The following is a 12303-nucleotide window of genomic DNA, read 5'->3' on the forward strand; positions in this document are numbered from 1 at the left end:
AAAACCCCTTTAACAAAACTGTAAACCCCCTCTTTAACAGTCTCCCAATGCTTATGATAAAAGCCAGTCGGAAGCCCATCAACCCCAGGAGCTTTAGAAGCACCAATGCTAAACACTGCCTGGCCAATCTCTTTCAGATCTATAGGGTGAAGAGCTTCAATAACCTTATCCTCACCAACCTTCGGAAAAGTAGAAACAGCCAGAGCACAATCTAAGTCCACCGGATCTTCTTTAAATAACTATTTATAGAAATTGAGGGCCAAAAGACGGATCTCCTCATCCTCATAAGTCTAGTTACCATTCGGATCTTTTATAGCATCAATCCGATTCCTCTTCCTTCTGATAACCGTAGAAAAATGGAAGTACCTTGTATTACGATCTCCCTCCTTAATCCAAGTTTTCCTTGATTTCTGAAACCAAAGTAACGCCTCTTACTTCAGTACCGCTTCCAACTCGTTCTGGAGGGATCTCAGGAGACAACTCAGACTATGATCAAACCTGGTCTCCAAGCAACGTTGGATACCTTCCATCCTTCTCAGGATTTTTTGCTTCCTTCTGAGGATATGGCAAAAAATGTTCTTGTTCCAGCTAACCACATTGCTTCTAAAACCTTCTGCAGCCTGTAAGACATTTGAATGAGGCTTCCAATTGTCATGCACAAAGTTTTTAAAATCAGGGTGAGATTCCCATGCCATCAGATATCTAAAGGGTCTCTCCCCTCTCGGTCGAGGAGCTCTCACCAATCGAACAAGGATAGGGCAATGATCCGAATGCCGGAATGGGAGATTTAACACGGCCGCATCCGGATATCTGCTCTGAGCCACAATGTTAGCATAGGCTTTGTCCAGACAAACAAAGGTACTATTACGCTTCCAAGTAAACTTGTGGCCTGCAGCACCCAGGTCCGTTAGGCCACACAAATCCATATCCTTCTTATGATTAAGACACCTATTGATATAGTGATTCCCTCCCCCTCTTTGATCACTCATGACTGCAATATCATTAAAATCTCCTGCAACAAACCAGGCCTCCACCATATTCGTACTAAAAGAAAACAAAGCCTCCCAAAGACGTTTACGGTTGGCCAGAATCGGATCAGCATAAACAACAGTGATAAAGATAGGTTTATTACCAGGGAAGGTAACTTTACTATGAATAAACCGTTTATCAATCTTGACAATATCAACTTGAACCAGATTAGGCTTCCAGAATAGCCAAATCCCTCCAGCCCGGCCAGTAGCCTCCGATCTAACACACTTCCAATTCCTAAACACTCTAACCACCTCATCGGCTTTATCTCCACTGATCTTAGTTTCCAATAAAGCAAAACAAGAAGGATTAAACTGTTTAATTAAATCTTTAACATGGATGCGGGTAGCCTTGCTAGCCGCACCTCTAACATTCCAAACAAACAAATCCATTAGCCGGAAGACCACTGACCCTAGGCCCAATACCCTAAACCAGATATTTATTAGGGGCTCCTATGAGCCTAGAAGAGGTACCTGCAGGTCCCCTTTTATCCAGCTGCTCCAAGGAGCTTTGTTTATTCTTATGATTACCCTTAGGTTTTTTCATATTTATCTTATTAACTCCCATAGCCTTCTAATTTCTAGGCTCAACACAGGTTTTAGGGATACTAACCTCTTTGTTCTTCTCTTTAATTTGTAAGGCCTGGGTCTGGGAACAAGCCTGGATTTCATCTTTAGATTCGAAGAGAGGGTTATCTGCCTTAACATTTTTATCTGTCGGCTCCACAGATTCTAAACCTGGCATGCTCGACTCAAGATTCTCATTAGAATGATCAGAGTCTTGATCATCCTCAATGGATAGAGCCCCAAATCTAGAACCTGAGCTAATGACCGCAGCCGTGCCGGTGCCTTCTTTCTCCTTCAGATTTGGCCTCTCCTTATTCCCTGGATCATTTAGAACCCGAACAGAGTCCTTAGAAATGTCAGGATCAGGAGGACGATTCTGAACAACTGACGCACGTGTCCTTCTTCTCCCTGACCTCTTAGCAACCATCCGAGGGCCAAAATTCCTACCATCCACTTGAATCTCCTCTTCTCTGGTCTTACTAGCTTCAACAAACTCTTCAGCCACCATCTTCCTTTTAGAACAACTTTCATAGGTATGACCAAACATACCACACTCATAACAAATGTTATGGATACCTTCATACTCAATGAAATAAACTATGTTTTGTAAATAGAATTTAGATAAAAGGGGTTTAGCAAGGTCAATATCTATACAAACTCTTGCAAACTTACATCTAACCGCCCCAATGGTAGTTTTATCCACATGGTGAACTTTGCCAACCAGCCCACCTATCTTATTCAGAAAGATCTCATTATAATATTCAATTGGGAGGCCCAGGAATCTCACCCAAGTCAGAATTCTATTCACAGAACAATCATAAGGATTAAAATTAGGGACCCATGGCCTTAAGGCCAGAACATGATTAGAAATAATATAATGGCCCTCATTAATCACAGCGCTGTAGTCCTCAGCCCGGGTAAACTTAATTACATAATAGTCATTTTCTAAATCAGTAATACTGACTTTCCCTTTTTTAGCCCACTACGCCTGGATCTTCTGAGCAAAATAGTTGAAACTAATTCTTTTCCCTAACACCGTCACTATTAAAGAAAACTTCCATTTAGCCCGAAGGGCACGTTTATCAGCCGAAGACAGCCTAATCACAAGACACAAAGGATCATCCTAGTCCCCATCCTCCACATCTGATCCTCCAAATCCTCCTCGATCAGACCTTCGTTTAATAAAGGCTCCTCCTCAACAATTCCCATAACAGTATCTTTCCACGAAACATTCCCAAAGCAAAGCTCTGTATTTTTATTGCTGGGCTTAGAAATTTCTAGCCTGGAAACCCCAGGCCTAGCATCTGAACCCCCTTCAAAAGTTCCGACCATCACTTTAGAAACAATAGGAGCCAATGACTTCTTATCGATATCCTTCCTTTGAAATTCTCCAAAAACCCCCGACCCGACAGCCGGATCGCTGCCGAAAATCCTCATCTTCCCACCATTGCCTGCCCCCGCATCCACCGTCGAGCCTTCCGCCCCCCCTCCGGTCATCACCTGGGCGCGAGACACGCCACCTAAATTTCCGCCCGTGCCTACTCCATCACCCCTCAAAACCCCCTGGCCGACCCTACCGCCTCCTTGCCTAACAGATCGCATACCCTCACCCTCCTCATCCGAGACAGGTCCGTGAAATCCCACAACCCCGACACCTACCAATCTACCTCCATCCCCGATCTCCCCCACCTGCCCAAGAGCCGCCGCCCTACCCATCCCCTCCGCCTGACCCTGCCAATCCAAACCCAACCTCCCCAGGCGCTCGCCCGACACCGCCCTCTCCCTCTCCCTCTCCCTAGACCGATCCCGCTCCTTCATCGACAAGAATCGCCTTCAGATCGCCAAAAGAGAAAGTCGCACGCTTCTGATAGACTTTTCCAACTCGAATCTAGTCTGGACTGTTAATTAATTTTTTTTTTGTTATACATTATATATAAACCATGCATGCCTATGATAAAATTTAAAATTTTGTGAGTTGAGAAATTTTATTATACCAAACTCTATTTAGTAATAATCTCCCAATTGTTATATAAATCGTCCGGTCCCAAGTGTATTCCTATATAGAGGTTTTACTATATTTGGTTGTAATCAGAACTTAACTGTGTAATTGTAATACTTTGTTTTGTAAATAAAACATATCACATATCTTAATTTGTAAACTTTTAAACCACGGACCTGTGTTTGCAAATTGTACAAACCACACGTATTTTTTTTCGTACTTTTCCATAAACTTTATTAGTCCATGAGTTTGTGTTAATTCATTCGTTTTTAGAAACATACTATAACATCAATGAGTTTTGACAATTAAATAACAAATCAAATAACAATTTCTGTGTAAATTTTATTTGGAAACATTAAAAATAAAATTGGATAAATTACATCCATAGCCACTGAACTTTGCTTTTTTAACATTTTGGCCACTGAACTTCAAAACTTAACATAAAAGTCACTCAACTTTAACTAACTCCTCAAAATGACCGTTAACGACTTTAAAATGAAAATATTCAAGAATTAAAGTTGTCTAGAACGGAATTTACCATGAAACCATATTTTTTATTTTCCAAAATCACATTTTTTGGAGCTTTCTCTCTAAAAATTCACCATCTCTCCTAACTAAACAACACCTGAATGACCTCAAAACGAAAATTTTCAAGAATTAAAGTTGCTTAAAATATCATTAACTCTTTGAATTTTTTATTTTGAAACCATCAACGGTCGTTTTAAGACATTGAATGGCCATGGAAGTTAAAAAATGTAAAATTAAATGCCTTTTATGTTAAGTTTTGAAGTTCAATGACAATAATATTAAAAGAACAAAGTTCAGTGTCAATGGATGTAATTTACCCAAATAAAATTACATCATTTCATATATTAAAAATAAATCATTTAGTTTTAATTGTATTTTAGGTAAAGGTTTGTTTATTTCTGTTATATGATATTTTTTTCAAATTTTTCTTTCAAAATAGTTATAAACATCTATCTTTAATCTACTATCTCTAATAAAATAATCAAATGAACTACAAAATTAGCCATAATATATGTCTAAATATAACACTAATTAGCAATTGAATTTTCAAATAAATTCAAATTTCTATTAAAAATGGTGAATCGAGTTTGGCCAACAAACCGAAAAACTAAACTACACGAAAAATACAAAATATCTAAACTATAAATCGGTTTTCGGTTCTGCTCACCCCTAACTGTATCTACTTCACAGATCAGGGAGTTGTAATGTAATCTCTAGCAAGATGTGCTTGACAACATAGCCAGGTTTCTGAATATACATATCAAACAAATCCAAACCGGCACAGCGAAATCGCCTAATCGGCTCTCCAACCACTTCCTTCGTCGTGCTGTCATCGGTCGTCGCGAGAAGTTGATTTTAATTCCGATATGGTGGTTGATTCTCGAAAGGGAGTTCGATGGATGTTGCATTGGCATAGAATTCTTCCAAGTTGTAGAAACCTCTCTGCTCGGGGAGAAATATGTGGATCACTACATCACCTGAAATTCAAAGAGAAATCAACAATTCATGATACAGATTCACAATCCTTCATAGGTCAAGACTACGGTAGTCAATTTCTGACACGACAACACGTTTTGACATCCGCTTGGTAAAGGAAGAAAATGGAAAAGATTAGGCTTAATTTAGTTGAAATTTTAGATGACAGATGACACTAGAATATGATTTCCTTCTCAACTTATAGGCAAAGTGGGAGATTGTTGATAATAACAATAGACAAATTTAAGGTCACTTTTCTTGATAAATGAATGGCAAAATGCATAACTAAGCTTCCGAACTTTCCGAGTTTCAATAAGCTTCGATGAAGTCTTTGAACTTTCATATTTTTAAGCCCTGATTTTTTAATTTTCATACACATTGAGCACATCATTAACATCTCTATTAGCTAAGCCGTTTTTGAAGGGCTCAATGTCTGTGAAAATTAACGATTTGGAGCTTAATCAAGAAAAATTACAAAGATCAAGGACTTAAATATGTTTTTTTAACTATAACATGATTAAATCTCTGAATTTTTACAGTTTTAAAGATTAAGCCTCTTATCTTTAATTTTCAGACACATTCAGTTCCTTACTAACGGCTCTAGGGACTTAGTTCGGATAAATAAATGATAATAACCTTAATCCTTAAAACCGTGAAAGTTCATTTTTAAGAAAATAAGACAATGGTACTTACCAAAATCCAACAATGTCCATGAGTTAGGTTTTACATCGCCTGAAGCAACTTTTCCATACTTGTTCTCAGCAAAATCTCTAATTCTTGACCTGTAAATTGCTGTAAAAAATCAGCTTATCTGTTGCAAAGAATCTTCAGATGAAAAACCGAAAGCTGAAAGATTTATACGCACGCTATAGCATCAATCTGAGGGCGTGAAAAAGCTGTTGCTATTATGAAAAATCGAGTCCAATACACGAGAGGCTTTACAAAGAGAACCCTTATATCTCCAGCTTTAACATCACTTGCTATCCTCGCCATCGCCACAGCAACTACCAAAGAAAAAAAGTAATCATATCAGTAAGATTACTCTATTAACGTACATCTAACAGAAGTCAATTTTCCGTTAATTTGGTTCCGCATTTGCGCCACCTAAAGTACAATTTAGCTACATGAGAGAGAACAGATTTAGAGTCATACGAGAAAGGATCGGGTGAGTAATGAAATAATTAGGACAAAAGTAGGGGTCACATCTATTGAGAATAAAATGAGAGAAAACCGACTAAGGTGGTTTGGCCATGTGAGACGTAGAGCGCTTGATGCGCCGGTTAGGAGAACCGAAGAGTGGCAAAGGGATGTAGTGGTGAGGGGTAGGGGAAGACCTAAGCAAACTTGGAGGAGGGTGATCGAGAGTGATATGAGTTTACTGGGAATTGAGGAAAATATGGTAGTGGATAGGACGGAGTGGAGGGAGCGAATTTGTATCGCTGACATGACTTGATTTCACGGTTTTATATGATGGTTCATGTTAGCCGACCCCGAATCATTTCGGGACTAAGGCTTTGTTGTTGTTGTTGTAGAGAGAACAGATTTAGACTTCATGTATAAAACCGTACAATGTTAGCACTAACGTCTTGTAGATGGAGTAATTTCAGATTCCATTAACGTTAGATTCAACAAAAGTCATTTTCGGTTAATTTGGTTTCACATCTGCACCACCTAAAGAACAAATTTAGATCTATGGTTCCCTTTAAGTAAGAGAGGAACAATTTAACTTTGGAAGCAAGATCATGCACAAAACAACAAGGGGTAAAGATTCAAAGTTTATCTATGATGTTTTTGGTGTGGAGATATATCTGTAACGTAAAAAATGGTAAAATTTTGTCCTCAAGGTTTCCAACGAGGAGCAATTCTGGACCCATATTCTTTTGCCTCTACCCAGGTCAAAATGAGACCATTTTGGCCTGCTGGGGCAAAAAAAGGTGCATGTTTTTTTATCTGTTGGGGTTGCAATTAGCACTCTGTAAATGAAGATGGAGGGGTGGACAGGGGCAGGAGCAGGGACAGAACCACCCCTATAAGAGGTGGTTTATGACGGTGGGGGGTGAACCCGTGTCCCTGTCTCTGCATCAATGCAACGGTATCATATTATGGTTTCTTTTATCTGTATCCAAAAGATGCATGTTATCTGGTCCCAAAATTACTTCAAGTTGGAAACGTCAAAGGTAAACAAGTAATGAAACATTTTTGAGTTGACACGAAACTGACACTCAGATTTTTAGATTTGATTAGGGTTGACTTGCTAACCCGAGATGACATGAATATGTAAAATTATTATATCCTCATCTCAAGTTTTTACATGCCACCATAGTAGAGACAATAAAATTACAATTGTCACTCGTAAAGATGACTCGAACCTCTCCTATTTTTATATGCGATCCTTAGTGGAGATACTAAAATTACACGTGATCCGTGAACACATTACACAAACTCAATATAATACATGCGCATTAGGAATTTGTTCAATTTTCGGTAGAACTTTAGGGTCGACTCAGTTCACACTAACCTGATAATTGACACGACACAAACACGACTCACTTACACGAATTGCCACGCCTAAGGACAATGTGTGGATAGCAAACAGTGCAAGAATATTCTTCCAAGAATCAAATTCTAGAATAAGAAACTTATATTAGTGAGATTAGCTTACATGATAAGCTTTCAGCATCATCATCAACCTCTGCACTTGGAGACTTTTGGTCATTTCTCGTATATACCACCTTTCCATATTTATCGAACAAGTCATCAAACATTTCATCTGTATCTTCTACATTCTGCAAAACATATCACTTGAAGGAGTCAGAAGTGGCACTCATGAACATATACTGCAACTTGTAATCATCTGTTAAGAATTGAAATGCAGAATATAAAATTAGACATGTAATCACAAAAACAACAGAATTGCATGGTTCGTCCATTTTTGCTTACATCCACGGACGAAGAATACATAATTCATTAGTAATCAGCAAATTGGTACAATAGTAAAGAATGAGAAGGAGCCCCTGCTTTATTCCAGAAGAAGCGAGTCATTCAGTTGGCTAAGTCCTTGCCCTTTGATAGCACGCGAGAGCAGATAATGAGACATGATCGGCAGTGAGGTCGACGTAACGAGGAGAGGCAATTAGGAGTTCGCAAGCAACCGAATGAGGGGTCCCAAAGGGAGTCTCCACCGTTGATCCCATCTTGCGAGGCACTCGGGATTCCTCCAATTTGTGGTAGACTTGGGCACTCAATTAAGGGTGGAACTCTCTTGGCAAAGTTGCAATCAAGCCACTGATACGCGGTTCTGTAATAACAAGCATGTTGGGTTTATGACGAAATACCAGGCCTTAGCTGGTCTTCCCCTCAAAGTCTGAGAAAAAGCACGATCTCACTCGGGAAAAATAAAGAGAGAACAAGCAGACTCTTTGAGAGGAGATAGCACTGCTGCCACTTCCTTCGTTACCTAAGTCTCTAACTCTCAAATCCTATGAGACTCTGAACTTGCTTAAAGTGATACTCGTTTGAAATTCTCGAAATCTCCTCTTGCTTTGCGATGTAGGATTTGGGGGTTAATCGTGTCACTTTAAGCAACTTCAAAAGAATAATTGCACATGGACTAACTGGCCCAAGCACAGGCAAAGCATTGAGGAAGGTTCAACGAGGAGTGGTGAATGGAACATATCAATAATTGTTGGTCTTAGGCTAGTGATCGGCACTAGTTTAAGTTAATCCATTCTAGTCCATTGGCGACTATGAGGCAGAGATCCATCCTTGGTAAGACAAGCGGACATTCTAGGAGATGCGAGGTTTGAAATACAGAGGAGTCCAATGTTACACAGAAACTCAAACAGAAATGTACACTAGGAAGCGTTATTTCTATAAAAAAATATAGCTACGAAGAAACGCTGGAAACGAAAAAGAAACTAAAACGGAAAAGGACACGAAACACGGAAACAATACTAAAAAAAAAAGAGTTTCTGTGCAACATAGTAGAGGACCTTGCAGGACGAAGCAAGGAGTGGTGAATAAACATATCAATAATTGTTGGTCTTAGAGGCTTCAAGTTGGTGTAAGCACTACTATAGGGGACATGGAGCTGTCGGCGTGGGATCTCCATCGCCACTTGGGCTAGTGATCGACACTAGCTTAAGTTAATCCACTCTAGTCCATTGGCGACTATGAGGTGGAGATGTACCCTTGTTAAGACAGATAGACATTCTACGAAAGGCGAGATTTGAAATACAGAGGAGTCCTATGTTGCACGGAAACCGAAACTCAAAAAGAAATGGACACCGGGAAACATTAGTTCAATAAAAATATATAGGTAGGAAATAACGCTGGAAACGAAAAAGAAACTAAAATGGAAAAGGCACGAAACACGGACACATTACTAGAAAAAGAGTTTTTGTGCAACATAGTAGAGGACCTTACGGGACGAAGGAAGGAGTGGTGAATGAAACATATCAATACTTGTTGGTCTTAAGCTTTAGGCTTCAAATTGGTGTAAGCACTACTATAGAGGACAGGGAGCCGTCGACGTGGGATCTCCGCCGCCACCTGGGCTAGTGATCGGCACTAGCTTAAGTTAATCCACTCTAGTCCATTGGCGACTATGAGGCGGAGATCCAGCCTTGGTAAGACAGGTGAACATTCTAAGAGAGGCGAGGTTTGAGGTTTGAAATACGGAGGAGTTCTATGTTGCACGGAAACGGAAAAGAAAATAAAATGGAAAAGGACACGAAACGTGGAAACATTACTAAAAAAGAGTTTCTATGCAACATAGAAGAGGACCTTGCGGGATGATATTCAGAAGAGGCTTACGAGTATTGGCTTGGGCTCGGTCATACTCTCGGAAGTAGGAATAAAGCTTGCAAAGGTCTCAGTTAATCCTTTAAATTCCAAAAGCTTGCAAAGGTCTCCACGCCACACGGGGACTTTGGCCTAGTCTGTCGTTTTCAAAATTGGAAGGATCATTAGACGTTTCTAGATAAGTTTGGCACCAGGGGTTTATTAGGCCTAAACTATGTGCACGGAAAGGGAAATTGAAATGGAAACAGACCTTGGGAAACGAAGATTTAGCTGGGAAATGGTAATGGAAACCGAAATTGAGACGGAAACTCAGACAGACAGGAAAGGCGGAAACGCTAAGGAAGAAGAGTTTCAGTGCAAGGGCCTAAATTCAACTACCTTAAGAAGCTTAAAGACAGATAACTTCAATGGTCTTTTCCTGCTATGTACTGTAACATATCTTCCATGCCTAATATTATCAAAGCTTTCAAACTATAGACTGTAATTTCAATGGTGTTTCTCTCTAACTCCAAACGATAAAGAATGCAAACCTAGAAATCAGAATTGCATCAACAACACACATAACATCTTAATCAAATTGAACAAAATGGCACAAACTTAAACGAAGAGAAAGAACCACAAAATTCTTCACTGAATCACATTAAACAAACCAAATTGCCAGAGAAGAATCATACTGAGAGGAAGCTATCATCTGAATCTTCGCGCACAGCGAAGCAACGTTTGAATTTCAACTTCTTGGTTCTAGGTAATTTACACAAACACTTGCCGTGCGTTAAATGATGCGCACTGAACCACGACGAACCAGACTGTTTTGAGTGCGCTCGAAAAAACCTAGATTCAGAACAAGCCAGTCGCCGGGATTCACTAAAGATATGAGTCACAGCTCCGGCGCCGGCGACGAAAAGCGCGGTGGAAGCTGCCATCGTTTATATTGAAATGAGAGATTGAAGACAGGTGCTTGCTGTAGAGTGTCATTGGATAAGATATTTGCAGTTCAATAACGAAAGTAAATTACATTTACGACCCATTAACTTTATTGTTATTAATATTGTTGCTATTAAATTAATTTCATGATCCCGCTATGGTTGGTGCCCGCTATGGTTACTTTGTTTTTTACAAAGTACCAAGTAATGATTTTCACCATTGGATGATGGAGCATAAAATTAATCCAATGGTGAAAATGAGCACCAAGTAACGGTACTTTATAAAAAAACAAAGTAACCATAACGGACACCATAAATCCAAATAACAAAATTAAAATTTTAAGGAAAATAAATTTTGATGAAATTAAAAAAAAGGTTCAGATCCGTTTGTACTCGGATATAACCCGACCGGAAGTGGCATTCCTGTAAATCTCTACAATTTTAGTCCTTTTTAAATTCAATGAAACCCTAGCAAACCCTAACAACTATAAGAGGCAGAAACGTTTTACAGACTCAAATCTAGACGGCTGAAGAAACCCTAAGAATCGGAATCTCGTTGCAGCAACACAGCCGAAGATGGTGAAGTTCCTGAAGCCCAACAAGGCCGTCATCCTCCTCCAGGGTCGATTCGCCGGTAGGAAAGCTGTTATCGTCCGGAACTTCGATGATGGAACCCGTGACCGCCCCTACGGCCACTGCCTCGTCGCCGGAATAAAGAAGTACCCAGCTAAGGTCATTAAGAAGGATTCTGCGAAGAAAACAGCGAAGAAGTCTCGCGTTAAGGCGTTCATGAAGGTCGTTAATTACAACCATTTGATGCCTACCAGATACACACTCGATGTCGATTTGAAGGATGTGGTGTCTGCTGATTCTTTGGTGACTAAGGACAAGAAGGTTACCGCGTCCAAGGAGATCAAGAAGAGGTTCGAGGAGAGGTTCAAGACTGGGAAGAACAGGTGGTTCTTTTCTAAGCTCAGGTTTTGAAAAAGGAAAATGTTTTAATATTAGTTTTGGTAGACATTTGAGATTTTGTTATGCTATACTTTTTCTGGATTTTGGTCGATTTATATGATAGCTTTTAAAACTTTGATCTACTATCTGGATATTTAATCGGTATTGTTTGGCATTTCAATTCAAGTTTTTGTTCTTCCTTTTATCTGACAGGGAAAAAATGATAAGCTCGTTTTGTTTCCTTGTTATTATTTGCCTTTATGAGTTACATAGTCATCAAAGGTTAGCCTCAGGCGCTAAATGATCCATAATCAGGCGATGTGGGCTCTGTTCAAGAGTTGTGACCCTGAATTAGCCTTTGTGAGCCTAGCGCCTAAGCACAAATTTTGTTAGTGTCGAAGTTAGAAATTGCCTGTTTCTACAGTTAAGCTCAATTTTCTAGCGTTTGAGAAAGAATTTGAGCAGCTTTTAGATCATAGGGATGAGGAGAAAGATGAATCTAGCTTTTTTGATGTTAAGAATAGGCTCC

General features: G+C 39.6%; 2 protein-coding genes across 2 annotated transcripts; one reads left to right on the forward strand and one right to left on the reverse strand.

Annotated features, from left to right (window-relative positions):
- Positions 1-4665: 4665 nt before the first annotated feature.
- LOC136221669 (protein Iojap, chloroplastic) lies at positions 4666-10869 on the reverse strand. The gene is made up of 5 exons (XM_066009081.1): positions 10575-10869; positions 7760-7883; positions 5963-6101; positions 5791-5879; positions 4666-5099 (listed from the first exon to the last, which is right to left on the reverse strand). Exons 1-5 carry the CDS (start codon positions 10821-10823, stop codon positions 4978-4980), a joined length of 723 nt encoding a protein of 240 aa, XP_065865153.1. The 5' UTR covers positions 10824-10869; the 3' UTR covers positions 4666-4977.
- A 452-nt stretch (positions 10870-11321) lies between these two features.
- Positions 11322-11917, forward strand: LOC136221675 (large ribosomal subunit protein eL27-like). Its single transcript, XM_066009095.1, has one exon. The coding sequence runs from the start codon at positions 11400-11402 to the stop codon at positions 11805-11807; it is 408 nt and encodes a 135-aa protein (XP_065865167.1). The 5' UTR covers positions 11322-11399; the 3' UTR covers positions 11808-11917.
- Positions 11918-12303: the final 386 nt, after the last annotated feature.

This window comes from Euphorbia lathyris, chromosome 1 (genome assembly GCF_963576675.1).
Source record: "Euphorbia lathyris chromosome 1, ddEupLath1.1, whole genome shotgun sequence".
Lineage (NCBI taxonomy): Eukaryota > Viridiplantae > Streptophyta > Magnoliopsida > Malpighiales > Euphorbiaceae > Euphorbia > Euphorbia lathyris.

Bases quoted from the DNA above. Each gene is read 5' to 3' on its own strand.
- LOC136221669 (XM_066009081.1), bottom strand. From the start codon at position 10,823: ATGGCAGCTTCCACCGCGCTTTTCGTCGCCGGCGCCGGAGCTGTGACT. The intron at 6,102-7,759 runs GTAAGCTAATCT...TTTCTTTGGTAG, and splicing joins TGATGCTGAAAGCTTATCAT to TTGCTGTGGCGATGGCGAGG. The intron at 5,100-5,790 runs GTAAGTACCATT...TTTGAATTTCAG, and splicing joins ATGGACATTGTTGGATTTTG to GTGATGTAGTGATCCACATA.
- LOC136221675 (XM_066009095.1), top strand. From the start codon at position 11,400: ATGGTGAAGTTCCTGAAGCCCAACAAGGCCGTCATCCTCCTCCAGGGT.